At 42.3% G+C, this 27,094-nt stretch overlaps 1 protein-coding gene across 2 annotated transcripts in view; it reads left to right on the plus strand.

The window, feature by feature from the left end:
• The window catches only part of srcap (Snf2-related CREBBP activator protein), a 34,373-nt gene that overhangs the window by 1,773 nt on the left and 5,506 nt on the right, over positions 1-27,094 (plus strand). Inside the window, exons 3-33 of one of the 2 annotated variants that reach the window (XM_072456830.1) lie at positions 67-2,729; positions 3,238-3,279; positions 3,546-3,761; positions 5,513-5,698; positions 5,815-5,955; positions 6,114-6,312; positions 7,491-7,660; positions 7,864-7,954; positions 8,162-8,251; positions 12,037-12,216; positions 13,432-13,634; positions 14,507-14,684; positions 14,758-14,894; positions 15,040-15,209; positions 18,629-18,958; positions 20,093-20,279; positions 20,366-20,535; positions 20,630-20,787; positions 22,018-22,221; positions 22,305-22,454; positions 22,720-22,878; positions 22,954-23,313; positions 23,737-23,918; positions 23,989-24,296; positions 25,194-25,396; positions 25,491-25,660; positions 25,741-25,937; positions 26,272-26,386; positions 26,489-26,614; positions 26,706-26,882; positions 26,992-27,075. In XM_072456830.1, the coding sequence (XP_072312931.1) occupies positions 267-2,729; positions 3,238-3,279; positions 3,546-3,761; positions 5,513-5,698; positions 5,815-5,955; positions 6,114-6,312; positions 7,491-7,660; positions 7,864-7,954; positions 8,162-8,251; positions 12,037-12,216; positions 13,432-13,634; positions 14,507-14,684; positions 14,758-14,894; positions 15,040-15,209; positions 18,629-18,958; positions 20,093-20,279; positions 20,366-20,535; positions 20,630-20,787; positions 22,018-22,221; positions 22,305-22,454; positions 22,720-22,878; positions 22,954-23,313; positions 23,737-23,918; positions 23,989-24,296; positions 25,194-25,396; positions 25,491-25,660; positions 25,741-25,937; positions 26,272-26,386; positions 26,489-26,614; positions 26,706-26,882; positions 26,992-27,075 (7,746 nt within the window). In that variant the 5' untranslated portion in view covers positions 67-266. The remainder of the gene's footprint in view (positions 1-66; positions 2,730-3,237; positions 3,280-3,545; positions 3,762-5,512; positions 5,699-5,814; positions 5,956-6,113; positions 6,313-7,490; positions 7,661-7,863; positions 7,955-8,161; positions 8,252-12,036; positions 12,217-13,431; positions 13,635-14,506; positions 14,685-14,757; positions 14,895-15,039; positions 15,210-18,628; positions 18,959-20,092; positions 20,280-20,365; positions 20,536-20,629; positions 20,788-22,017; positions 22,222-22,304; positions 22,455-22,719; positions 22,879-22,953; positions 23,314-23,736; positions 23,919-23,988; positions 24,297-25,193; positions 25,397-25,490; positions 25,661-25,740; positions 25,938-26,271; positions 26,387-26,488; positions 26,615-26,705; positions 26,883-26,991; positions 27,076-27,094) is intronic. The other variant, XM_072456831.1, reaches the window with a different exon arrangement.

A 27,094-nucleotide genomic window follows, 5' to 3' on the forward strand; every position in this document is an offset into this window, starting at 1 on the left:
CTAGGCAGTAGGATCACTTTTACTCTTGATATGAATTGTGTTTAGTAATAATAGTTTGTCCTCTAGGAGCAGTGTGCAGCCAGAGCGGACCAGAGGAGCAGAGCTCTGGGGAGGAGGCGGTGCGGCAGCCTGCCTCTCCGGCTGTGGAAGTGCTGGGTGCTGACCCCCAGGCTGCACACAATGTGGCTGGGGAGTCACATCAGCATGCCCCGCAGCCGGTCACAGCTGCCCCCCGTCCAGAACCTCCTTCCACTAACGCGTCCGCTATGCCATTGCTGGATGGTCAAAACCCCACGTCCACTTCACCCACCTTGTTTGAGGACTTGCCGGCTGAGCGAGACGGGCCCTCTGAATCAGAACATACTGGGGAAAGATTTGAAGGAGTCTTTTCAACATCTACGGAGGACTGCTATCCCTCTGAAATGCAAAGGCACCCAACTCCCTGTCCTCCTCTCTCCTCAGACATACAGCTTAGCAACACTGTGCAAGAGCTGCAATATGGGTCCCAAACTAATGAAGAGAAAGGAACCCCAAATAGTCAGTGTCAACCAGCAAAAGAGGCTGGAATTGTGGATATTAAAGGGACACAAGAGAAAGTATCTTTCACTTTGGAAATTCAACCAGAGATGGGTGTTGAAGAGTATACTAGTGAAAATGTTATCTCACAACCACCATGTTCTTTCCCAACTTCAACTACTGCCTCACAGGCCAGTGTTGCAGTCCAAGACAAAGCAGACAGAGCTATTGAAGTGGAGCTGCTCAGCAAAACTGTTACTGAACAAAATTCGCAATCACAAACTCTCCCCACGCCATTGTTTCACAGAAATGAGAGCAAACAAATTTACATGCCTCAAACCGAGATCTCACACACTGAGCCCGCACCGGAAACTGAAGCTCTTAATGTTCCAAACTTCCACCAAGCACAGGACAGGGACCAGGGGCACAGGCGCATAAGTCCGGACACTACTGCCACAGATCAGCCGGAGAGCTTCTGTATTCAGGACACTTTCTCTAAACCTTCCTCTGCTCCCCTTGTAATCGGAACAGACCCGGTAGTGTCATTACAGACAGAGCAAGGAACATGCCCCACGGAACAAGTCACCTCCACTGAAATGCCACTAATTGCTCAGATTGTGCACTCGTCGGGCACTCATGAAATTGTTGTTGTTAGAGATGACGGGGACTGGTCTGGTGTACATCTCAATCAGAGTTACTTGCTCCAGCGGGAAGATGGCACTGTTTGCCAAGCTGCTATTATCAATAACCTGGGCTCTGAGCTTTCCGCTGGACAGACCGTTCACCTGGACTCTCAGTCTCTGGAGGTGTATCAGTTTTGTGACCTGGTGGAGGAGGTGGCAGAGGAAACGGTGTGTGGCAGCAGTGGCATTCAGATCCCACATTCCCCAGGTTATGAAGTAAACTTGTTTAATGCATTACTGGACAACTCGGATGACTTTTCTCTCAAAGAAGACCTGGAGTCACAAATGGATACAACTTTTCACACTATTGATGAAAGTGGTGGTGTTATAATATCTCAGCAGGCTGTGCTTTCATCACACGATGGAAATCAAATAGTAACATGTACTAGCACCGACTGTCATACTATGTCCATACAAAACACTGCTGTAGCTACTGTCCAACAACACTTGATATTGAATGCTCGCCAGTCAGTTGCAAATGCAAATGAGGTTTGTTTAGTTGAAGTAGCCAATGTTGCACCTGATTCCTTTGCTGTTGAACAGGCGAACACTAGTACAGAGGCGATGGACTTTAGCACACAGATTGAAATGGCTACATGCCAATCAGAGCCTCTTCAGAAACAGGAAACCGATCTAACAGTGTCTTCTCCAACATCTCCATTGCAAGTAGTCCTTGGTGCTGTGCACGTTGACAGGCAGCCATCTTTAAAATCGTCCCCAGATGTCGCTGTAAGTGCCACAAAGCTCGAACCCTGCGTTTCTTCAAATGAAGAGCCCAAAGAACCAGTTTCATCAGTGGCTCCTTTGCAAACGATACACACTGTAGTTGTGACCACATCGACAGCAACCACTTCCCCATCTCCCTTTTTGGGTAAGATAAACCCACAGCTGCTCATTCTAAAACCTGGGACACATCCTGTCCTCAAACCCCCAGCCCCCCTCGTGGAACATGTGTCCACGGGACAGAACGCCCACAGCTCGGGCACACAGTCTGAAGAGTGCCTTTCTCACACAGTCTCGGCAGCAGATCGGAAAATCTCTGTGGCCCCCTGCAGCCAGAATGAGCAGACAAACTGTTCTGTTAAAGCTTCTGTACCATCTCTTCCTACTTTATCCGATTACTCCCTAACCTCCAAAAGTGAACCTCACTTGCAGAACTTGAATGGAAACATTTCTGGTTCACAAAACTCTGCAGAGGTCCCTGTATTAATTTTTGAAACATCTCAAATGGACAGTACAGCTCTGTCTGAAACTGGCTTTCCTGACACTATTGTCACTCAGCTTGACCCGTTAGCTGGTGAGGGTGAGGACGAAGGTGAAGAGGATGAGGACGAAGGTGAGGATGAGGACGAGGATGAGGGTGAGGAAGATGGAGAAGGCGGGGATGAGGAGACGGAGCAGGATGAGCCCCTGGAAGATGCTGTGGACGGCTCTGTGGACGAGGGCAGCAGCGACGAGGAAGGCAGCACTGGAGAGGCAGAGGCTGACAGACCTGAGGGCGATGAGATCTCACCAGCCTCTCCACACAAGGTATTCATCTGTATAGTATGTATTTATGTTGTAATGTGTGATAAATCAGTATTAAGTATTCAGTATGAAAGCAGTTTACTACTTTACTACTACAACTAATTCATTGATAGGCCTTAATCTTTAAATCATTTTCAACTACTTAAGGAATCCATATCTGTACTATACGGACTCCAAAACATGCCATGTGCTGAGATTTTTTTTTTTTAATGATTGACAGCAATAATTGCATCAAAGTGACACACAAACTAGTTTCACATGAATAACATTTGGTGTTTTATTGAAATGTACTTGTTTCTTTCATCTGGATATAATGTAGTACATTGTCATTCATTGGTCACCCAGATCTATATACATTAATTTGTCAATTCTCTGAGGGGAAAACAATAATAAACTGATAAAATGTTAGTTTCAGCCTTGTAGTATTTCATGCATGCTGTTTTTTTTTAATATCATTTCATTTAGCCAGTTTTATGTTATGGACGCATGCTAAGCCATGTGTGTTTTCCAGCATGGACAGAGCAGGACAGACAGAAAGGCACTGTTCCTGAAGGTGAGCTGTGGTTGCCAGATAGGCTCTGTGGCAGGATAGTTGTGCATGACTCTTTTACATAATCACATTTACTGCTGGTAAAGATATCTTATATTTGGCTTTGCTTTACCATCACAGCACAAGATACACTTTTTCTGATCACTTTAATAACTTGCCTGCATGTTCCACTATGTTCTGTACTAATGTGCTAAAGTATAACCATGGCTTTGTTTCTGCCACACTGTTTTATAATTGTATAGTTTTAATTCATTGCTGTTGGGCTCCAGGTGCGCCAGTGGATTGCCAACAGAGTGTCAATAAATTCTTCTCCTGGGTCACCCTCCCCTGGCCCATCGTCCTGCAATGACTGGTCCACACCGCCTCTGGACAGATCTTCTCCTCTGCGAGGGTCTCATGGAAAGTTCGTTTCACCACAGGATCAAAGCACACCTCATCGACCCCGTGGTGAACGCCACTCTGATATGGCAGAGCAGGCTAAACATGTAAGTATGGTTTGTTTCTATTGTAGCTTCTTGAAAATGTAAAAACAGTCACATTTGCGAGTGATGGTCGGGTAGTTAAGGTGGCAGCACACATGCCAGGCTCCACATAGTGCTGCAGTGTAGTGTGTTGGAATCTGAGCTGTCCTGTCCAATAAAGTCTAGCCCCAAAAAATCCTTAAACAACATTTAAGGGAATTGTAGAGAGAGGGAAAGTGTGAAAAGATATGTGTTGGACTGTTTTCTGCTCCAAAACTGAGATGGTGCTCCCGCACTCGCACAGCTGCAGCACCAAGGAAGGAGCAACAGCTTAGACCGTCTCCTCTAAACTTTTCAGTCGCACTCCCCGCCCTCTCTGTTGTGCTCTCGGAACATCTCGTGTTCTTCATCTAGTGTTGTCCCATGCGGTCCTGTGCCTCTGTCCCCTTTGCTTTTACAAGCAGCCCCTGAGCTGAGGCTCCGTGCCCCCCTGTGGGATAGGATAGTACATGCAAAGCGTTGGAGGTTGTGTGAGGAACAGAGGTCTGAAGGCTCCGCGGTGGTGTGAGGAGCAGTCACTCGTGGAGTGATGAAAATTGCTACGTGTGCTTCAAATGCGCTCTAACACAATTAAATGGGCACTTACACATTTGCATTGTAATTGGTGTTAGTTTATTATGATTGTTTTAACTGGCATGTGTTCTACTCTATTATTTGTCTGTGCAAATAATATTTGAAGTCTAATGTTTGAAGTTGAAAAACTATTAAAAAAAAAAAAAATACCACCCAAGAAAATATTTGACTTCCTAAATACTACCAGGCTTAAATCAGGTCTATAAAAGGACTATTCTAGATCTAAACTAGGGTTAAATAATACCCAACCTTAATTGGCAAGAGTAGTGGCAAGAAATTACAATTAATTAAGAAATCAAAAAATTGTAACACCAGTGGTACACGTACCATAGTTTGAGAAATGCTGGTCTATACTCCAAATGATGACAAACATATTGCTGTCCCCTTTTATCTTTTTCTCCATAAGAAAGATCAAATTGGGAATTCCACATTTAAACCTGATCCTGATAGCTTTATCTAACCACAGTACTTGCCATATGAACAATTATATTTGCCTGCCCTACATCTAAACTGAATAATACAGCCTTAATAATGTTGTGTTGTTATTTGAAACTCTGCAATAGAAATGTTTATTTTGTATTGTGTAAATAAATGTGTTAGCTCTTAGGCTACTGAACTGTGATACTGTATGTTAGAAGTGTCCAATAACAAAGATTAGTTACGATTTAACCCTCTTATAATTGTTTTAGTTGTTTGTTGTGTTTTGAATTATTTATCAATGTTTGGCGATTTGAGAACGACTGATGCAACACACACGTGCGTTTGTTTATTAGCGCGACGGATCCCATCACATCTCTCGTCTCCCGTAGATTTCCGTCTCTTATGAGACAGCTCGAACTGTCTTTCTCCGTCTTCATTTTGTCCCGTACACTGAGGGAACTATATTATGATAGATCAATGCGCTTAGACATGCGGAAACGTGCTGCTCTCGTGGGGACGAGCCACACGCGGCTGCAGGTGAGCGGTAGGTGCGTTTTATGATTTATACTTGGCAGGACTAATCGGCAGTCCACGCCACGAGGAAATGAGACTCAGATTTGGGCCAAAAAAATCGTCCAGTCAACCTTTAACAATATATGAGAAACTTGCAAAATGTTTTTTTTTTCTTTTTTTTGCTGAATGGAATGCATTTTGTCAAACAGGAAGCAGACATTGAAAATCGGACCCAGGCACTGAAGCGAGAGGGCTTTTGGTCAATGAAGCGCCTCACTCGTTTGACTGAGCCGCCGCGACCCAAAGTGCACTGGGAGTATCTGTGTGAAGAAATGCAGTGGCTGTCCGCTGACTTTGCCCAGGAGAGGCGCTGGAAAAGAGGTGTCGCTAGAAAGGTAATAGTATCTTTCAAAATCCGTACATTATTGTACAAAGTTTAAAGTTCAATGTGATATTCATAGACGTAATCAAGCACTTATACGTATTAACTATTGAGACTTTTTATTGTTAGGTTGTACGGATGGTTATGAGACACCATGAAGAGTTGAGACAGAAAGAGGAAAAGGCAAAGCGAGATGAACAGTCAAAAATAAGGAAAGTTGCTGCATCGATTGCAAAGGAAGTACGGGCGTTTTGGAGCAGTGTTGAGAAGGTACAGTTGATTCATACATTTTTATTTTTTTAACAACCTAATTAACAAAAAAAAAAAAAATTTGGTTATTTTTTGTCCAATCCATTATTTTAACAACCCTATTGTTGTTATTACCGAAACTGGTGTAAGAAATAAAACAGTTGTTTTATTGTTCTTAGGTTGTCCAGTACAAGCAGCAATCTCGACTTGACGAAAAGAGGAAGAAAGCTTTGGATCTTCAGCTGGACTTTATTGTTGGACAAACAGAAAAATACTCAGATCTTCTCAGCCAGTCTCTTGCGCCCACCTCCAAACCTGATTCTGAAACCGACACTGTCTCGCCTCAGAAATCTCAACCAACTCCTTTCGATGAAGATGGTAAGAATTTCAAAGCTGGTTTCAAAGTTTTTTACAGAAGGAAAATGTATTTTTCATTGTCAAGGCCATTGCATGTTCTGTAGAATAGAAAATAATGTCATAGCTTGTTATCCACAGAGTTCATTGAGATAAATCGGACAAACGGCTACTGCCAACTTCCTTTTATAATGAAATCTATGTTGGCGTATTTGTTGCTTTGTATGCTTATGCAATGTTCAGGTTGTTCAGGAAGTCTAAAATACTTATAGGCTTTTTAAAAGAGCTGGGGGTAAACGTGTTGCGTTAAAGTTCTCAAATTACCTTTTTTAGAGTAACTAGGAACATGGCACGTTAGTTTTGTTTAGTGCACCCATGTAATCCAGTACTCTCCAAGTTACCTCAAGTCAGAAACACGTTAGTTTTGGTTAGGTCTCATCTCCTCACCGCAATCCCAGAGCCTGGTTTGTTTCCCAGCCGCAGAGTAGAGCGAGCCGCTGCAGCAAACACTTGTGCAACTAGTGACTCTTGTCCTCACGCCAAAGAGAAATAAAGATCTTTCGTTATAACCACTATTTTGTAGCTGAGGAGTAAATGTAGGGTAATAACGATGTGTTGAGAAAACAAGTGTGTTCTATTGTGCGTCAGTGCCTTTTAATTTAAGCTATGTTTTTCATTGTTTGAGGACAGGCCTACACATGCTTATTGTACGGCATTGTATTGTGGTAATCTGTCAACATAATAGATAAATAAAGCTCTGTCAAATTTACTTTTCTTGTTTATTTGATATTTTAATGATTATGTTACTGTGTTAAGCAACGCAAAGGGATTGACGTTATACAATAATGTTAGTTATTGCGAACGAGTACTCCAAGTAGAGCAGTAACTTAATGCGTTGGTTTTCCAGGGCAGAATCTTAACAAGTTACTTTTAAAAGTAACGCTACCCAACACTGCTTTTAATAATAAGAAAATCTTGTTCTTGATTTTCTTTGCAACTAGTTGAACCTGTCTGACACGTCTTCCATCCCGCTGTAGGAGGACAGGACAGAAGTTCACTTCTTTGTGTCTGTAAATCTATCCACTATGGGACTTTAAGATCACTTAAAAGTTTATTATTCAAACAAAGGTTAATGTTACATAGAATTCACTGTTGTTTCTGTTGGTTCAATGAGATAAAAAGGATTGCTGTGCCTTTTACAGATGGAGACTTTGAGCCTCAATGTGAGGAAGAGGATGATGAGGAGACCATCGAGGTTGAAGAACAGCAGGATGGCAATGACGCCGAGAGCCGCCGCAGAGAGATCGAGCTCCTGAAGGAGGAGGGCACGCTTCCTCTGGACCAACTGCTCAGCACACTCAACCTGCCCCAGGTACAACAGAGAAGACTGTAATGCACTGATAAAGTAAGGCTCAATCACAAAGGGTTGATCTGATATGGCAAGAGCACCGGAGCATATTAAGATGCAACATCACCACATTACATAGACCACCCCAGAAACACCCGTTCATTGCTCACTCTTGATATTTCTAATGTTTCGACTTGGCTTTACAATGACTATGTGCTGAACCCCAGGACGGAGGCTCAGAGGCGGTGGGCTCTGACCAATCATCTACATCAGCTGAAGAAGAGGAAGATCAGGAATTTACAGCAAATGAAGAAGATGGTAACTTTGCGCTCCTCGTTATTACTCTTCAATTCAGAAAGGAATAACTTGCGTGACACCCATGAATAAGGAAAAGGACATTTCCACATTCAAAATATATAATTCTTTGATTTAAATGTCTTAATTGCTATGGCAATGTTGGACCGTTGCCATAGCTTGATAACCATGAATACAGTATTTTGTATCTTGTCTTTCTTTTTTGTTAAGCTGAGGATGAGGAGGACACCATCGCTGCCCAAGAGATGGTCGAAGGAAATGTGGACCACTCAGCGGAGTTGGACGACTTGGCCAAAGAGGGTGAGCCTTTTTGACGTCATTTAAACATTTTAATAGTTAAAACCTAAATGACGGGTACAATTTTGCACCTTTTTTTTTTTTTTTAGAGAAATGACTGTGCTGTGTTCTGAAACAAACTAGTGATTATTATTTTATTTTTTTCAAATTGTTTTTCTGTAGTATTGCTTTCTAAAAATCAATCAATCGACCTTTATTTTTATTATTTATTTATTACACTCAAAGTGACCAAAGTGCTTCACCATAAAAAATCACACTAATGCTAACGCTAATTGCGCCCCTGCTGGCCAATAGTAATGCACTTTTTTCATGGCGTCTTGAGGAGAATACAACCAACAATGAGTTTCAAACAAATCAGACAATTTTTTTCACACAATGGGTAGGGGGCGCTATAGAGTAAATTTGTTACATGGGTATTAATTATTTACAATCAGACTATAAAAACGCATTATTGAGTTAAATATGAGCTTCATAGATCAATTCCAATAGGTGTGAAAAACAGAAAATTAAGCCTTTTCTGTGGGAATATTTAAAACAAAATTGGCTGATTATTAAATTTAATGTCTCTAGATGCAGAAAGTGTTGTTTTGAGCTCAATCGAACAAAAAACCTGGGACATGCACAATTTTTGAAAAAAAAGTCAAACGTGGTGGCTCCACTTCGATTCAACATGGCTGACTTCCTGTTTATCATACAGCGATGCTGCCAGGTGTGTTTTAGTCATCAGAGGGAGCTCTATCACTGTTCCACGTGTCATGTGCCTTGGCCAAAGATTAAGAGTCTCATGTTTATTCTTTTTTGCTCTAGGTGACGCTGTTGCCACGGGCATTCTCGCAAGCTCCATTTTCGATTTCGGGCCGAGCCGATCGCGTCTATGTCCCCATGTGGGACTTTTCATTGATGTTGTTGTTGTTGTGTTTGTTCAGGGGGTCAAAACTGCCCGAGTTGTGGCAGAAAGAATAAAGCCTGAAGAATAAAGTCTAAAGACTTTATACTTTATTCCCCTCCTCCCGATTCCCTATATGACCTAGTGCCGACCCTCCTCCCTGTACCTCCGTCAACAGAGCAACAGAGACCCTCTGCTAATGCTAATTCTAAGACCGCGGCACGAGAGGAAATGGAAGTGAAGGCATTAATTGCGCCTCTGCTGGCCAATAGTGAAAAATACTCAATCTGCAATGCACTATTTTTCATGGTGTCTTGAGAATATAACCCATGAGTTTCAAACAAATCAGACAATGTTGAGTTTTTCACACAATGGGTAGGGAGCGCTATAGAGTAAATTTGTTGCATGGGTATTCATTATTTCCAATCAGACCATAAAAACGCATTAGTGAGTGAAATATGAGCTCCGTAGATCAATTCCAATAGGCGTGACTTGTCCTTGAAAAAACATGAAATTAAGCCTTTTTTGAGGACGTGTTACGTGGAGACCGTAAGGAATATCAACATTCTTTTGAATATTTATTACATTTCAATCTCTCTAGATGCAAAAAGTGTTGTTTTGAGCTCGATCAGACAAAAAACCTAGGACAAGTACGATTTGGGGGGGGAAAAAGTCAACATGGCTGACTTCCTGTTTATTATACAGCGATGCTGCCAGGTGTGTTTTACTCGTCAAAGGTCGCTCTATCACTGTTCCACGTGTTATGTGCCAGGCCAAAGATTAAGCATTTCATGTTTTTTCTTTTTTGCGTTGCTATTGCGACGGGCGTTCTTGCAAGCTCCATTTTATTTGATTTCGGGCTTTGCCGATCGCATCTATGTCCCCATGTGACTTTTCATCGATGTTCAGGGTGTCAAAAATGCTAGATTTGTGGCAGAAAACCATGAATAATGATAATAATAATAAAAACCGTGCTAGCGGCGATGATGGCTTTATTATTATTATTAGGCCCGAGCGCCACAAGCTGGCGAGAGGCCTATTAATCTCGTAAGGCCGTGCGAAGCACGGCTGCGAAAGTGCGCACGTAGTGCGCACGAAATCGAGCGCAAAGCGCTCGCCTACTTCCAAACACTAACGCACTCCTTCACTCACGCACGCCCCGTGCATACTAATTAGTAGTAGGGAAAATGGAACTTTACCGTTGTAAACGGGCGAAGCCCGTGCAAAAGTACACACTAAACGAGCACTTTACATTGGGATGACGACCGCCCCATATAAAGCACTCATTTGCGCTAAGTAGCTCACGAATACGTTCCCCATATCTTGCATGTTCCGTGCATATAAGCATGTAATGCAAAAATTGAACATTATTACTGTATAGAGGGCCAAAAACACAAAGTGGGCGGAGCCCACTCAAAATTAACGGAAGTACCCGTCAGTGACCAGGGACCCACACCATGAGGTAAATGTATAGTTCATGATATTTGAAAAATGGGAAACATTGTTTTCGCATCGGAATATTATTCTTTCTTTCTTTCTCTCTTTCTCTCTTTCTTTCTCTTTCTCTCTCTCTTTCTCTCTCTCTTTCTCTCTCCCTCCCTCCCTCTCGGGACCAACCCCCCTATTTTTCACCCAGTGAACATTGACGAAAAGTCACAAAAATTTGCACACCTCTAAAAATCGTGCCTCTCTACATTCTGGCTATTTCCTTTTTCTAAAATTAAAAAAAATTGGCGCGTCAGCGCCCCCAAATGTACCAAAAATGCATTGAGAGATGGGAAATGACCCAAAAAAAATTGGTGCAGAGGTAGATGGTGACAAGAGAAGTAAAAAATATTATTACGGCAACGCCGTCCGCCCAACCAAATGTCGGCCATATTGCTTCAAAAATGGCTAAACATGACTTCGGAGTTTTTCCAAACGTCGTACTTTTACGAACTCCTCCCAGGGCGGTGGCCCTAAAAAGCTGAAATTTGGTGAAAATGCTACTGAGGAGTGGGACATCAAAAGTTATCCAAATTACATTGATACCTCTCACGGTCTCTGTGCGGCGAAGCCGCAAACTGTAGCAAGAATTTCAGAAATCTCCCAAATTTAACATTTCTGCCGTTTGCACAGATAAAGTCCGAATTGCGTCAAATTAGAATCAGTTGTTGAACTCTTTGCCCTAAACCTACTTGAAGTGAAATAAATTAATTTGGAGCCACAGCGCCCCCTACAGATTTTATATGGAGGTTAAATGGTTAGTTTTGCGAAATTATATGAAATTTGACACACAACTCAATTTTGGCATCCCCATCAAAAAAGTCAATGAGACCCATGTCATAATTGTTATGGCTTTGCCGTAACGATGACCGAAACCTTCCATGTTATTCCAATGGGGAAATCGCCAGAACATGTTTACACTTTAGACTTTCACAAACTCCTCTTAGGGCGTTAGACATATTAACCTGAAATTTGGTGAGACTCATCTTCAGGGGTGGACCATCAAAAGTTATCCACATTTTTATTCTAAGAGTCACGGTGTCTGTGCGGCAAAGCCGCACATTTTGCCAAGAATTCAAAATAAAATTGCTTTTTGAATGGTAAAACAAAGGGGAGAAGATGTGACAGCGTCACAGATTCAGCAGTAGATGTAATAAAATAAGATGTGATCGGCCCTCGTGGCGGCGGCGTGGCGAGGGCCGATCATTGCCGCTTGCGGCTATATTTATTATTATTTCTGTCTCTATTCTAGAAGAAATCAGGCGAGAACAATAACTCCTTGCATTCCATGGAATACATTAGAGTGTTAAAAGCCAGTCTGAATACTTACGTTTATAAACTCATGTAATTCTATGAATGTAAAGATACAAGCATATTTCTACAATGCAAATGTAACCGGTGTGCTTTTCTGCTCCAGGGGATATGAGCCTTGAAGAGCTGCTTGAGAAGTACAAAGGGGCTTATACATCTGACTTCGAAGAACCATCTGCGTCTGCCTCCAAAGCGAGCTCCGATACTGAAGTGTCTGGGGATGAGGAGGAGGAGGAGGAGACTGAAGAAGATGAGAGTGATGTGGAGAGCCACACATCCTCCTCAGGTTAGAATTAATTCTTTGTTCAAACCTACCATACTTTTTGGGCTATACAGCGCTCCTGAATAAAAGCCACACACACAAAATTTACGACTGGCCACACCTGTCAATAAACCGCAGGGGCCCACGTTGTAACATGAGATATTTACACATTATGTACATCTGTTGTCTTTTGAAACGTGTCTCGCGGCACAGCAGACCTGGGGTTCAAAGTACCGTAGACTAATTTCTCAGTGAATATGAGTTGGATTGTAATAAAACACACAACATTTTCAAATTTAACATACAAAGAACATATCACAACTGTCTCTATTATCCCCTCTGTCCTTGAGTATATTTACCTGTGTCTGTGTCTTCACATCTGGTTCATCTGATCTTGAACTCGTACTAATTGAGTGAGTTTTGCGTTGTTACATGGTATACTTACACGGAAATACATTCCACGGCAGTGAAGCACATGTCTGAAGTCTCATTTCAATGTGGCAGGTTCTAAACTGCAGACCGTTGTATATTGCATGTCCATGCTGCCGTATGTCTTTGCGTTTCGCCGTGTCTACATTCACTTCCTCATTAGACTAATTTCTCCATGAATATGAGTCTGATGAGTCCCCTGATAGTGGGTCAAACACTTGTGCTTCCTGCTAGATATCCCCGCGATGGCCGTTAGCCAGTAAAATCTATAAATTAGATGCACCGTTGTAATGACCGCAGGGTTCAAAGTTTGGGGGAATAAGTAGCGGCTTAAAGGCGATTGGAGAACTCAGGCGGAAGTGCTCTTCAGAGACAGCTCGAACCGTCTTTCTCCATCCTAATTTTGTCCCGTACACTGAGGGAACTATATTATGATAGATCCATGCGCTTGGACACGCGGAAACGTGCTGCTCTCATGAGGACGAGCCGGACGCGGCTGCAGGTGAGCGGTAGGTACGTTTTATGATTGATATGTGGCAGGACTAATCGGCAGTCCACGCCACGAGGAAATAAGACTCAGATTTGGGCAAAAAAAATCATCCATTACGCCTTTTTAAAGTCCAAAAAGTATGGTAATTTGAGAATAATTTTGTCTTCAGACGGTTTTCTAACTTCTATCCTTCTTAACCAATTTCATTATTGGTTTTGGATTGTTTTTTAGCGCAGTACACCTCTTTGTCATGAGATTATGTCGGTCAAACCCAGAACATGTACAGTAAATGTATTACAAATGCTATCTGTTGTTTTCAGCGTCACCAGGGGACAGTGAGGATGAGGAGAGTGCAAAGGAAGGCAGTGCTGAAGATGCCTCTGGTGATGAAGGAATGGAGATCTTACTTAAAGAAGGAGACCACAGCCCTACGTCTTCCTCTCGACCAAAGAAGGACATGAGCCACATCGCTGCTACTGCAGAGAGCCTCCAGCCCAAAGGCTACACTTTAGCTACAACTAAGGTCCGTATTAAATCGGTGTAATCCCTCATTCATCCAGGAGTCTTCATCATAGAAAAGGATTCAATTGTCGTAGATGTTTCGACTTCCATCCGAAAGTCATTCTCAATCTGCGGACCTGGTCTGAGAACTTGGTATGCTACTCTGAGCTGAGCTCTGAGCCGATAACTGGGAGGAGTTGTCTGATAATTGCCTGTTTTGTTATATAATCTAATCTACTGTACTTTTCAGACTTTAAGCCACTACTTTTTCCCCATAATTTGAACCCTGCAGCCATTACAACAGTGCTTTTAATTTATAGATTTTTATCAGAAAAATTGCCACCAGGGGCACTCTAGCAGGATACGCAAGCGTTTGACACACTGTAGAAGAAGACTTCAGTGGACAGTGGTCACGTTGTGTTTTCAATATTTTTAACTTCAAAATGCTGTTTTATTTCAATCAGACTCGCATTCACGGAGAAATTAGTCAAATGAAGAAGATAGTTCAATTCAACTGTTGTTTCCAACAGCATTTGGAGGCCTTGCCAACAGTACAGGCCAGTCAAATGCTAATGAGGTACTCATCAGTGACAAAGGAGCTGCAGTCAGAAAACAAATGTTGCTATGGCTGTTATGTTAACACAGAAGATTAGTTTCAGGGGAAACTGTGTGAACAAATAACTAGACAGGCTCTTATCAGGTAACTCCTCCCTGAGTGCAGGGCTTACATAGCTCAGAGTAGCATAAAATCTGAGTTCACATTTCAGAACTGTCCAGATGAACTACAATTGAATCCTTTTCTCCAATAATCCGCATTGAAAAAACAAACCTTTCTCAAATCTCATCTTGCATTTACAAAAGCTAAATACTTTTTGTGCCTTTTTACTATTAAAGGTGAAAACGCCAATTCCTTTCCTTCTTCATGGGACATTACGAGAGTACCAGCACATTGGTCTGGACTGGTTGGTGACTATGTTTGAAAAGAAACTCAATGGGATTTTAGCTGATGAAATGGGTTTGGGCAAGACAATCCAAACCATTGCCCTGTTAGCTCACCTTGCTTGTGAAAAGAGTAAGAAACTAATGGCTAAAGCATATTTGCACTTGTGCGATGTGAAATGCTAATAATTGATATTTGTGTGAAGGTAACTGGGGTCCACATCTTATCATCGTTCCAACCAGTGTCATGTTGAACTGGGAAATGGAGCTGAAACGCTGGTGTCCTGGCTTCAAAATCCTTACATACTTTGGAAGCCAGAAAGAGAGAAAACTTAAGAGACAGGTAACTGTTGCTTTTAGTTGTGTTCAATTATTTCAACAATTTTGCATAGTGGGTTTAACTTATCTTTTAAAACAATGAATGTTGTTTGATGAATGATTGTTTGTTTGATGAATGATGTGAAACAAATGTCTTCTTTCTTTCCTAGGGCTGGACCAAGCCTAATGCATTCCATGTGTGTATCACCTCATACAAACTGGTGCTACAGGATCACCAGGCATTTAGGCGGAAGTCCTGGCGCTACCTGATCCTGGACGAGGCACAAAACATCAAGAATTTCAAGTCCCAGCGTTGGCAAAGCCTCCTCAATTTCAACAGGTTTGTGTGACAGTGGATCATGCATTTCCAGCAAAGATGCTACAAAAAGCATTATTTGAGCTTTCTAAATTACTTGATTTCAGATTTACTTGGTGAAATTAAATTTGGCTGGTCTAGGCTAGTTTAAATTTGACTTGGTTCACAATATTTCTGACTTTTCACAGATATGTTTTTATTGGGTTTCATAAAGGCTTTGATTAATGTTTCTGTGCTTCATAATGATATCAACTCGTAAAATCTCCCAGTGTTCATTCAACAACACTGCTACAGGGAAATAAAATATCTAGTGTTGAGAGTGACTGGATGTCAGGGTATTACCTGGATTTGTCCAGAGTGCACCCTGCCTAAGCTGCAATGTCATGCTCCAGCAACCCACAACCACTTTAGGTCATTCTCCAGTTTAAGACAACTAAACAGAACTTAATATTACCTTTCTACTTACCAATCTAAAAGGTGAATTTCTCATATTACAAACATGCAATGACACAAATTCAAAGATTACACTTAAAAATAAGTATTTTAACAACGTGCGGTTTTGTATGTTCTCCCACTTGGAAATTATGGAGGGGTGAAATTTTCATCGTACGTACGATGTGAGAGAAGGAATCTAAAAAAAAACATCTGGAAATCACATTATATGATTTATTTGTATGTTATTGCTGAAAATAAATATTTGAACACCTTTCAATCAGCAAGAATTCAGGCCCTCAAAGACCTGTTAATCTGCCTTTTTAAAAAGTCCACCTCTACTCTACTCCACTACTGCATAAAGACACCTGTCCAACCCACAATCAGTCAGGGTTACTCCAATTACTACCATGGGTAAGACCAAGAGATGCCAAAAGACACCAGAGACTAAATTGCAGACCTCCACAAGGCTGGAAATGGGTACGGGGCAATTGTCAAGCAGCTTGTTGAAAAAGACTGATGGAGCAATTGTTAGAAAATGAAAGAGGCTAAAGATGACTGTCAATCTCCCTCGGACTGGAGCTCCATGCAAGATCTCAGGAGGAGGAGGAGGAGGAGGAGGAGGAGGAGGAGGAGGAGGAGGAGGAGGAGGAGGAGGAGGAGGAGGAGGAGGAGGAGGAGGAGGAGGAGGAGGAGGAGGAGGAGGAGGAGGAGGAGGAGGAGGAGGAGGAGGAGGAGGAGGAGGAGGAGGAGGAGGAGGAGGAGGAGGAGGAGGAGGAGGAGGAGGAGGAGGAGGAGGAGGAGGAGGAGGAGGAGGAGGAGGAGGAGGAGGAGGAGGAGGAGGAACCCCAGTTTCATTACGATACACTATGCCGTCATGGTTTGAAATCATGCATCGCTCAGAAGGTTCCCCTGCTTAAAGGTGGAATGGACGATTTTTTTCAGCAAATTTTTTATCATATTTAAGATATTCCTTTATTGTCCCACATGGGGAAATTTCATTGGTGCAACACATGTAGATACAGAGGTAGATACAGAAGAACAGATCACTTATAGGAAGTCTGAAAAACACTTTCAGTAGAAGATCTCCTATAAATAAATAAAAACTCCCATAGACAAATAAATAAATACCATTGCATGTGATCACGACAGTAATTGCACATGAATATGTGTCACGACAGCACATAGATTGCACATGAATTTCACAGTAATTGCACATGAATTCCAACAGCAATTGCACATATGACAGAATTGCACATCAGTATTAGGTTAGGTCAGTATTGCGACGGGATAACGTGACGATCTCCGGGTAAGACGACTGTTCTCCGCAGTTTCATGAGTTCCTCCTTTGTGGAAACGCGGTACGGCGCCGGCCGGGGGGCGGGGCCGGAGCCGGAGCCGGGGGGCGGGGCCGGAGCCGGGGGACTCAGAGCCAAAACACATTGCAACGACACGACGAAAACACTCAATCCAGCTAAGTTAATTTAAAGCGATTCCAGTGCGTGTCCCGATCGTTCGTGAAGTTCCTCTTTCATATAAACGTGTATATAAACGTGTACCGACGACACGCCGTACTTTAGCGCGGGGGGGGGCTGGTGGGCTCGCTCGGAGCTAGCTCACGTCACAACAACACAACGACCGCAACGAAAAACGCTCAAATCCAGCCGAAAAAAAGTCAAAAACAGTTGAATTAAAAAAACTATTCCAGCGCGTGTCCCTATCGTACAGTAAAATAGAAGAAATATACTAACTATATTTACAAAATATAGGAGATAAAGCACAATAAGTGTGAGAAAGAAGAGAGAGCGTTTACACCGGGCTGCTAGCTGTACCAGCGCCTTATGACGCCTTTAATATCCTCGTGGCGTGGATAAATCATTTGTCCTGCCACGTATCAATCATAAAACGCACCTATCGCTCACCTGCAGCCGCATGCGGTTCGTCCCCACATTTCCGTCTGAAATTTGTCAATGACCATCTGGATAATCCAGAAGAGTCATGGGAGAAAGTCATGTGGTCAGATGAGACACAAATAGAACATTTTGGTATAAACTCCATGAGTACCATCCCAAGAACACCATCCCTACTGTAGAGCAGGGGGGTGGAAACGTCATGCTTTGGGGGTGCTTTTCTGCCCAGGGAACAGGACGACTGCACTGTATTAAGGAGAGGATGAATGGGGCCATGTATTGCGAGATTTTGGCCAACAACCTCCTTCCCTTAGTCAGAGCATTGAAGATGGGTCGAGGCTGGATCTTCCAACATGACAATGACCCGAAGCACACAGCAAGGATAACCAAGGAGTGGCTCCGTAAGAAAGCATATCAGAATCAGAAAAGGTTTATTGCCATTGTCAAGGAACAGAATTCACAAACATAGGAACTTGCTTTGGTGATTTGGTGCAACATAAAATGATGATAAAACAAGGATTATGACCTTGCCAGTCTCAGAACTAAATCCTATAGAAAATCTTTGGAGGGAGCTGTTGGAGTGTTGAAGAGTGGGCCAAAATCCCCTCTGCAGTGTGTGCAAACCTGGTCAAGAACAGGAAACGTTTGACCTCTGTATTTGTAAACAAAGGCTTCTGTATATTACATTTGATTTTCTCAGGTGTTCAAATACTTTTTTGCATATACAAATACATTATTTAAAAAGCATCTATCCTTATTTTCCTCTCTGTAGATGGAGGTGGGCAATATTGTATATTGATTTATTAATATTATGAAGGTTTGTCATTTTGAAGATGAATGAAATTTCAGAATCAAGTATATTGTTAAAAAATAAAGGTATAAGGGGATTTCTGTGGTCATTTTTACAGATGTGTGTGTGTGCCTGGCCATTTAACCTCAACTAATACCGTTTAAAGACATGTTTTAACACATTTTGGTTGGATTGACAGAATACTGTCTGACTATCATTATTGGGAAACTCCAAAAAAATCTATCTTTTTGTGTCAATATGGTCCACCCTATGTTCAAGTTACTCTTTGTTTTTCAATCTTTGCCCTGCAGTCACAGGCGACTGCTGCTGACAGGGACGCCTCTGCAGAACAGCCTGATGGAGCTGTGGTCCCTCATGCACTTTCTGATGCCCCACGTCTTCCAATCTCACCGCGAGTTCAAAGAGTGGTTCTCCAACCCGCTCACTGGGATGATCGAAGGCAGTCAGGAGTATAACGAGGGCCTGATCAAGAGGCTCCACAAAGTGCTTCGACCCTTCCTGCTCCGGAGGATTAAAGTCGATGTGGAGAAGCAGATGCCCAAGAAATACGAGCATGTAGTGCGCTGTCGGCTGTCCAAGAGGCAGAGATTTCTCTATGATGACTTCATGTCTCAGGCCTCGTAAGTAATAGAAGATGATAGATTTAAATTTCATAAATCTAGTAGGGGCAGTAGTAGTAAAAATATTAATTAATAGATTTTGTATGTATTAGATTGGATATATAGTATTTATTGATGCTCAGAGTTATTATATTGTTATGATTTGGGATGTCAGGGTTGATTCTAAATATTACTATGGAGGCATGATAATATCGGTAACTGACAATCATCGGCTGATGATGGAAAATGATGACGTCACGATAATGAAATTTTCCACCAATAATTTAAACTGATGATTCTCACTCATATCGCCTCGATCCGATTCCACCCCCTGCTCCAGCTGCACACGCACGCAGGCGGAGAGAGCGCAGGAGAAAAGTTTACATGTATGGGCTTCTTTGCTTGTACCGGCCCCACGACACGGGAGAGGAACTTCAGGCTTCTCGCATTCAATCTAAAGGCTGGTTTATAGTCCTCTGTCAAGCTTGAGACAGTCATGTGCTCATGCAGACCTAATCGGACTCCAGGCGCGTTGTGGGAATTAAACAGTTTTTATTTTGTATTTACATATTTACTGGCACAATAAATTATCACATTTATAGGCTTGTGTGGATACATTCCTGTGCCCTACCCCACCAATTCAATTAAGTTCAGTTAAGCTGTATTTAATAAGTTTTCCATATAGTCCATGTCCATTAACCAATCACAACACTTGCAGTCCATGGCACTTTGACGCGAGTTGACTTTTGGATCTAGGAGCACAAACCCGGCTGGGAGTTGTACAGCACTTCTGAGTAGTTTGACTATAAACTACAATGCTAAAAACACAATGCATGCTCATCAGTGTTGGACATGCTTGACATGGACTTTGAGGATTGTCCTTTCTAGAATGATAGGGTTATTTGGAATGATAGTCCCGCTCTGTGCTGTGAAGAGTTTTTCTGTGTCTGAGCCGCTGCTGTGACTGTTTTGTGCAGCTCATGTTTTTCTGCTCCGTGAGCACACAAGTTATCAACCCAATGCAGAGCGAGCGGACTGTCTGACTGTAAACAATGAAAACGGTGAATTAAAGTTAGCAGAGGATTCAGGATAGAGATCGTGTCACTCATTTCATCCCTAAAATATTACCAATAATATGCATCTTCTAATCAACAGGACTCGGGAGACTTTGGCCAGTGGGCACTTCATGTCGGTGATCAACATTTTGATGCAGCTCCGTAAAGTGTGCAACCACCCCAATTTGTTTGACCCTCGTCCCATCCAGTCACCTTTTATTACTAAGCCCATTGTTTTCCGTACGGCCTCGCTGGTGCACGAAGCCCTTGAAGTGTCTCCTTTCAAGGTGCAAGAACTGAAAGTCAAATTATAGATGCATTAAATTTAAATGAGTAATTAATGAACTCTTTCTGTTTTTTTTTTCTTTCCTAGCGATGTGATTTGTCCATATTTGACCTCATTGGTTTGGAGGCTCGTGTGTCTCGGTACCAGGCGGATGTTTTTATGCCTAAACACAAAGTCAACCGCCAGCTTATCCAGGAGATTGCCGACTCTCCTGAGCCTCCTCCCAGACTTAAATCAATTAAAATGAAAGTCAACAGGTGAGCTGAACATAATGGCAATTCAACTTTGTAGGAAATAATACAGTAACTGATGTATCTTGAAATGTTTTCTATTCCCGTTTGTCTATATTAGGATGGTCCAACCTCCTAAAGTAGACGGCAGGTCAGTTGTGAACAAACCCAACAGCCCAGTGTCCCCTGCCCCACAGCCCCCCAAACCGCCTCCTGTCATCGAAGCCACTGCTGTAACTACTGCCCCTTCACCTGCACCAGCACCAGCAGTTCAACAAGGTAAGCTTGTCCTATTTTATTTTCTAGCATCACTGGGTTTCAGGTGGCGTCTCTACAGTCTATAGGAATATAAGATGTAAATATCTATCATGACTATGATGTTCTTGTGGTGGGTTTAATACATCTAATGGCATGTGTCTAAATAATCCGATTTGACCCTTGTGCATTTGAAAATAATCGTATATTCTGGGCCTTTTCCATAGTACCTACTTGGCTCGACTCTTCTCGACTTGGCCTTGCTTTAGTGCATTTCCATTTGGTGCTACCTCCTCAGACCAGCTACTTTTTTAGTACCGTCTTTGAGCCAAGCAGGGACTTAACATGACGTCCACAGACCGTCAGATGCTGATTGGGTAAAATTGTAATGTTTCTCGTGAGCGACTTCTGCTGAAGAAGAACACCGCTGTGTCCTCCGTAAACATTTTAGTTTACGTCTTTTTAAACATTAGACAAAAAAATGCAGACCACAGACATGAAGAGAGTCAACAATCATGGCGAAATACGACAGCACACTTCACTACGATAATAGACAAAAGTTGAGCTAACAAAGCTAATGTTCCTAGGATCAGGTGTTCCCTGTTCAGGGTAACTCCGCTCGCTTCAAGACAACAAACTCTTCAAACAATCAGAGCATTGCGCTTTTAGTTTAGATGCATGTTCTAACTATGTTTTATCATTTATGAAATGTGGTGCAGTAGTGCACATAAAAGCTTTTAATGAGCTGAAATTTAACAAACAGCACAGGAAGTGGGTTTACTGTAGCTATAATCTGCAGCAGTTTCACCGACTCTTGCAGCGTGGATTTATAAACAAACTCGTGTGACAATCTACATTTGCTTAATGTTTTATTTTTGTAAAGAATGCTTCAAACTGGATTAATATCGATGTTTTGCTCGATTTGCATCATTGAATTGGAGAGGAAAATACAATGGCATGGATAAGAACTCGAGCAGACATCCTTTTTGGGTCTCAAATCTTTTGCACGTTTCCACAGCCAGTTTTATACAGAAATTGTGTTAATTGAAATGCTACCAGGGCTGAGTGGGGCCACACGCACAGAAAGAGTAGAGTAGAGCCAAGTAGGTACTAAAGGAAAAGTGGGATTCACTTATGCAAACCTGGCTCAAGCTGCCCTGCTTTCAAAATGTGACATAATTGCCATTTTGATTCTTTAAAAGAACCCTAATAAACCCTGGAACATTTTTAATAGTGACTAATGTGCTTCCACAGTTGTGTGTTCTGTGGCTCCCACCCCTGCCCCTCGCCCCACCATTCACCCCCAAACCGCTGTGAGGTCCAGCACCCCTAAAACAGTTCTGACAGTGAGACCTCCAATCACCCCCGGGACACAGGGTATTCCAGTGCATCCCAGTCCGAGCAGTGTGATGCCCCAGAGAGTGCTGCTCAGTCCGGACATGCAAGCCCGGCTGCCATGTACGTACCTGAATTTTTGTTTTGCTGGACACTACTTGAATTATCAATACAATCTTATTCTCCCCTTGCTTCTGTTTCATCAGCTGGTGAAGTAGTCAGCATAGCCCAACTCGCCTCGCTCGCTGGGAGACCCGTCTCATCATGCCAGGGTAGTAAACCGGTCACCTTTCAGCTTCAAGGCAACAAGCTGACTCTGTCCGGAGCACAGATTGCAAATCCACGGCCAGTTCAGGGTGAGTTGAATAATTTGCCTGTATTTTTGATTATTGTTCCAGAAATATTATCTATTTCGATCTATTGAAAATATATTTCAATCATAACTTTATTCTATTAGATTTTTAAGATTTTGTCACCAAGTGCTGCTTTTGCTATATACTCTGTAAATCTACGTTTACATTACCATGCCTTTATTCTAGTACACACAACATTTAAAAACCCAAAAATATTTTTTTTACTTGTAGGTGTAGGCTTGGTAATATTTTGATTGTTTTTCTTCAGGTAATGTGATGCACCTTGCAGTGACCAGTGGAGGGCAGCACCACCTCATAAGCCAGCCTGCCCAAGTTACAGTCCAGACCACATCCATCACACATCCTGTCAACACCCCTGCCTCTGCTTCCATTGTGAATCGCTTGCCTCCAAATGCCTCTTCACAAGGTAGTTAGTCTTTGAACAACGCCACCAAATCTTCATCTAGCGACCAGCGATTAAGTGCATTGTTTTACTTTTCAGTGCCCTCTTCAGTGGTGAGCAGTTCAGGAGTTGTCAAGATTGTTGTACGTCAATCAACAGGCAAGGATGGCGGGTCCGTGCCAACTTTGGCCGTGGCCCCTTCCCCCCGTGTACTTCCTCTGCCGCTTGCCCCTGTACAGTATCCCAATAGCACTCCCGTCAGAAGCACTCCCGTCGCCAGACACACTGCCCCCATACAGATTGCACACCGCACTCCGGGTCCCGCCACCGCCCACTACACCATAGCTCCTCCTCCCAGAATCCCTAGTGCCATCCCCAGTCAGTCCCTACCACCTCGCCCCATCCTGAAAGTAGTGCAACCTCCCCCAACAACCACACCAACCACACCAGTGCCGCCAGGTGAGAGAAAGTGAAAGCTTCATTCTGGTGCATATGTTTGTGTATGTGCATGCATGGCAAAAAATCATTGCTTTATGCTCAACATCTGGGTTTTTTTGTACTTGTGCCTAGTACTCTTCACACAAATTAAAAGCTTGTTGCTGTAGGTGTCTAAAGTATGAAGCTAATTGTGCACAGATAGCAAAAAAAAAATAAAGTGTGGAAGACTTATTGAAAGGCTTTTATTTAACTAGCCAGCCTTGAACTCTACTCAAAGATAATCTAACAACTCTTGCTTTAATCGTAATAACTTTGATATTAGGGACAATTTTTGTTATATTTCCATTTTCTTTTTTAATGTATGTATGTATGCATGCATGCATGCATGATTGATAAATGTATATAGGTATATTTTTACTACTTTTACTATTCTTTTGGGCTCAGCTCCGGCCAAGGCAGCACCCACGCCTGCAGCTCCCAAGGCTCCAGCACCACAACCAAGTGACAAGAGCAGTAACAACAACCAAACTGCAAATCCCCCTAAATCAAAACCTGTTGCTGCGACAAAGGCCCCACCACATCCGAGGAAAGTCCCACACCCGCCCCCTCGTTCTCCTTTCTTCTTGGTATGCTTTCCTATGACAGTTCTTATCCTATTTGTTATTCTATTGCATTTTAACTTACATTTTTCAACAGCCATCACTAGTAGAAAGCCAGAAGCGGCAGCGTGAGAGCAAACTTGACTTAATCATGCAAGTGAATGAGCGGCGCTGCGGGGCAAACCCTGTGTATGGGCGAGAGGTGTTGGACTTTTTGAATTTTCTCTCCGTTCCCGCTGTTTCTCCGGCTCCTCTCGGCTCTCAGCCTCACTGGGGCCGCTCGGGGCACAGCAGCTGTCTCTATGCTCAAAGTAAAGACAACTTCTGGTTCCAAAGCCGTGCCGTGCGAGAAGGAATTTACAGCATTGAGGAACGGCTCCAGGAGCTCAAGCATATAATTGACAGGTACTCATAACAACACTTGTTATTTTTATCCAAGGACCAATTAAAAAGCAATATATGAATAATCCACCTGCAAAGAAGACCAAGTTGGCCCCACACAGAATATTTTGTTGTACTTTATTTTTTTTACATCATTGTGCCTACCTCAAAATGCAGGTTCAGTATCCTGAATCTTCTAAACCTAACTTTATACAATGTATTTACATGTACTGTACTGTGTAACTACCTTTACAACCTTTACATTAGGTACAATTTATCACATGCTTCGTGAAATAAAATGTAACCAAATATTGTTTCCCCTCATAATATTAAACCAAGCTGTTTAAAATGTTGACACCTTTTGGTTCTTATAAACGTACATGTCAATGATTAAATGTATATAATCGCTGACACAGGTTCCTCAGTAGAAAATAAATACATTCTGTCAACTGTCAAGATTCTAAGAGTGAAAAAGAGAAAAATTGCACCAAAAAAGTAGTAGTCCTTAATTCATTAGTCAATTAATTGGTGGATGGTGTCTTATTTGACATTTATTTTTATTAGTAATTTATATCGACTACAGCAGAAAGGAGACTGTCCAGTCACTTCAGAAATTCCAACTCAATGCAGTTTCATTTTTCACTTAAAGATTGCATTTACTCATACGTCTCTGTGTAAATTTTGATTTTGCACAAGATTCTAAAAATCTTGCCAGCACCACACTGCCCTCCTTTTACTTGATTCATTGATGACCAGGGCATGGCTGTCTAGTTTACTACAGCCCTACAAAACTGATAGTTTCACTGGTGTCACCATAATCTCATCACGATTCTGTGATCAAGCGCTACATAAGTTTGATACATTTTTAAACATTTAATAACGGGACATTAATGGCTAAATCAAATATTTGTCCTTTCATAGATTTACATTCGTCATTCCTTCAGTGGAGTGTCCTACCATCTCGATGCACTGCTGCCATCCTCCTCCGTCTCAGACCCACCAACAGACGGTCCTCGCCTCCATGCTCTCGGCTGAAGTCGCTCCACGCATCCGCAGCCTGCACCGTATCCAAGCCAACATGAGGACGCAATTCCCTGATCTGAGACTCATACAATACGATTGTGGTAAATAGTATTACACTTTATAATTCTCAGAGGCAGAACGACAATATTTAGTTTACAACATGATGATGATGATAACTAAACTCATCCTTCACAGGTAAACTGCAAATACTCCACAAATTGCTGAGGGACTTAAAGACGGGGAGTCATAGAGTGCTGATTTTCACCCAGATGACCCGAATGCTGGATGTGCTTGAGCAGTTTCTGAATTACCACGGTCACATTTACCTTCGCTTGGATGGTAGCACCCGCGTAGAGCAGAGACAGGTGGGAACTTTCATTACCTCCTTGCCAAGAAAAAGACAACGTAACACTATTCTAAATGTCTTGTCTGTTTTTCTGTTAAGGCCTTAATGGAGAGATTCAATGCAGATCGACGCATTTTCTGTTTCATCCTGTCGACTCGTAGCGGTGGAGTTGGAGTCAATCTGACCGGCGCCGATACTGTCATTTTCTACGACAGTGACTGGAATCCCACAATGGACGCACAGGCGCAGGACAGGTGTCACCGCATTGGACAGACCCGAGACGTCCACATTTACAGGTGTGTGTGAACATTTCTCCATGTATTTATATTAGTAACAGGAAAAAAGTGTGTGTGTATTATAATATAGACAAGTCTGAAAAGCAGTATTTTGCAGGGATTCAGTTAATCTTTAGTTAGTGTTCTGAAATCGGCTTACTTTTACTTAAACACATTTTACACCCTGGTAAACTTAAGGTGAAATAAAATCTAATGTTTATGACAGTTCAATTCTAAATGTTCAAAAGGTAAAAAAAAAATTGCTTCTTGGACATTAGCATTTAACCTTCCATTTTTATTAATTCAAAATGTGCATCCGCCTTTGTGTAATTTGATTATCATTATCAATTTTTAGGCTGATCAGTGAACGCACAGTGGAGGAGAATATTTTGAAGAAAGCCAACCAAAAAAGGATGCTAGGAGATATGGCGATTGAAGGTGGCAACTTCACCACTGCCTTCTTCAAAGAGGTACAATTTGGGATTGATAATGCTAATTATCTTGCTAAAATATGGCCATAATAAGCGATTGGTTTGATGCATCTAAACATGCAACAATTGTGTTTTCTTCAGCAAACTATTCGTGACCTGTTTGATGTCAATGAGGGGGAGAAGAGAGAAGCAGCAGTGGAGCTTACCCTGCCGCCCGCTGAAGAGGAGGAAACTAGCAACAAACCAAGCACCAATATTCTGGAGCAGGTAGAAGCAATTAAAAACCTAAACACATTAGAAAAAGGGTTCTTGATGTGAGTTAACTAAACAATGTTATTCTTTGTATTTAAATGTTTAGGCTCTTTGTCGTGCGGAAGATGAGGAGGACATTGTAGCTGCTTCCCAGGCCAAAGCCGAGCAAGTAGCTGAACTGGCAGAGTTTAATGAGAACATTCCTCTGGATGATGGCGGCGAAAATGAGGAAGTAGAGGAGATGTCAAAGGCTGAGCAGGAAATTGCAGCTCTGGTGGAGCAGGTAAGTAACCACAAATGCAACATCAATGTTTAGTGTATGAATTAATGGCTAAAATGGTAAGTAACATCAAACACCATGTTAAAAAAAAACGTTTCTTGTTTTCTCACAGCTCACTCCTATCGAGCGTTATGCAATGAATTTCTTAGAAGCTTCATTGGAAGATGTTTGCAAAGAGGAGCTAAAGCAAGCTGAAGTAAGGAAACTTTATCTAC

This window comes from Eucyclogobius newberryi, unplaced genomic scaffold (assembly GCF_026437365.1).
Source record: "Eucyclogobius newberryi isolate DKJ021-1_F unplaced genomic scaffold, fEucNew1.0.hap1 SCAF_20, whole genome shotgun sequence".
NCBI classification, from domain to species: Eukaryota; Metazoa; Chordata; class Actinopteri; order Gobiiformes; family Gobiidae; genus Eucyclogobius; species Eucyclogobius newberryi.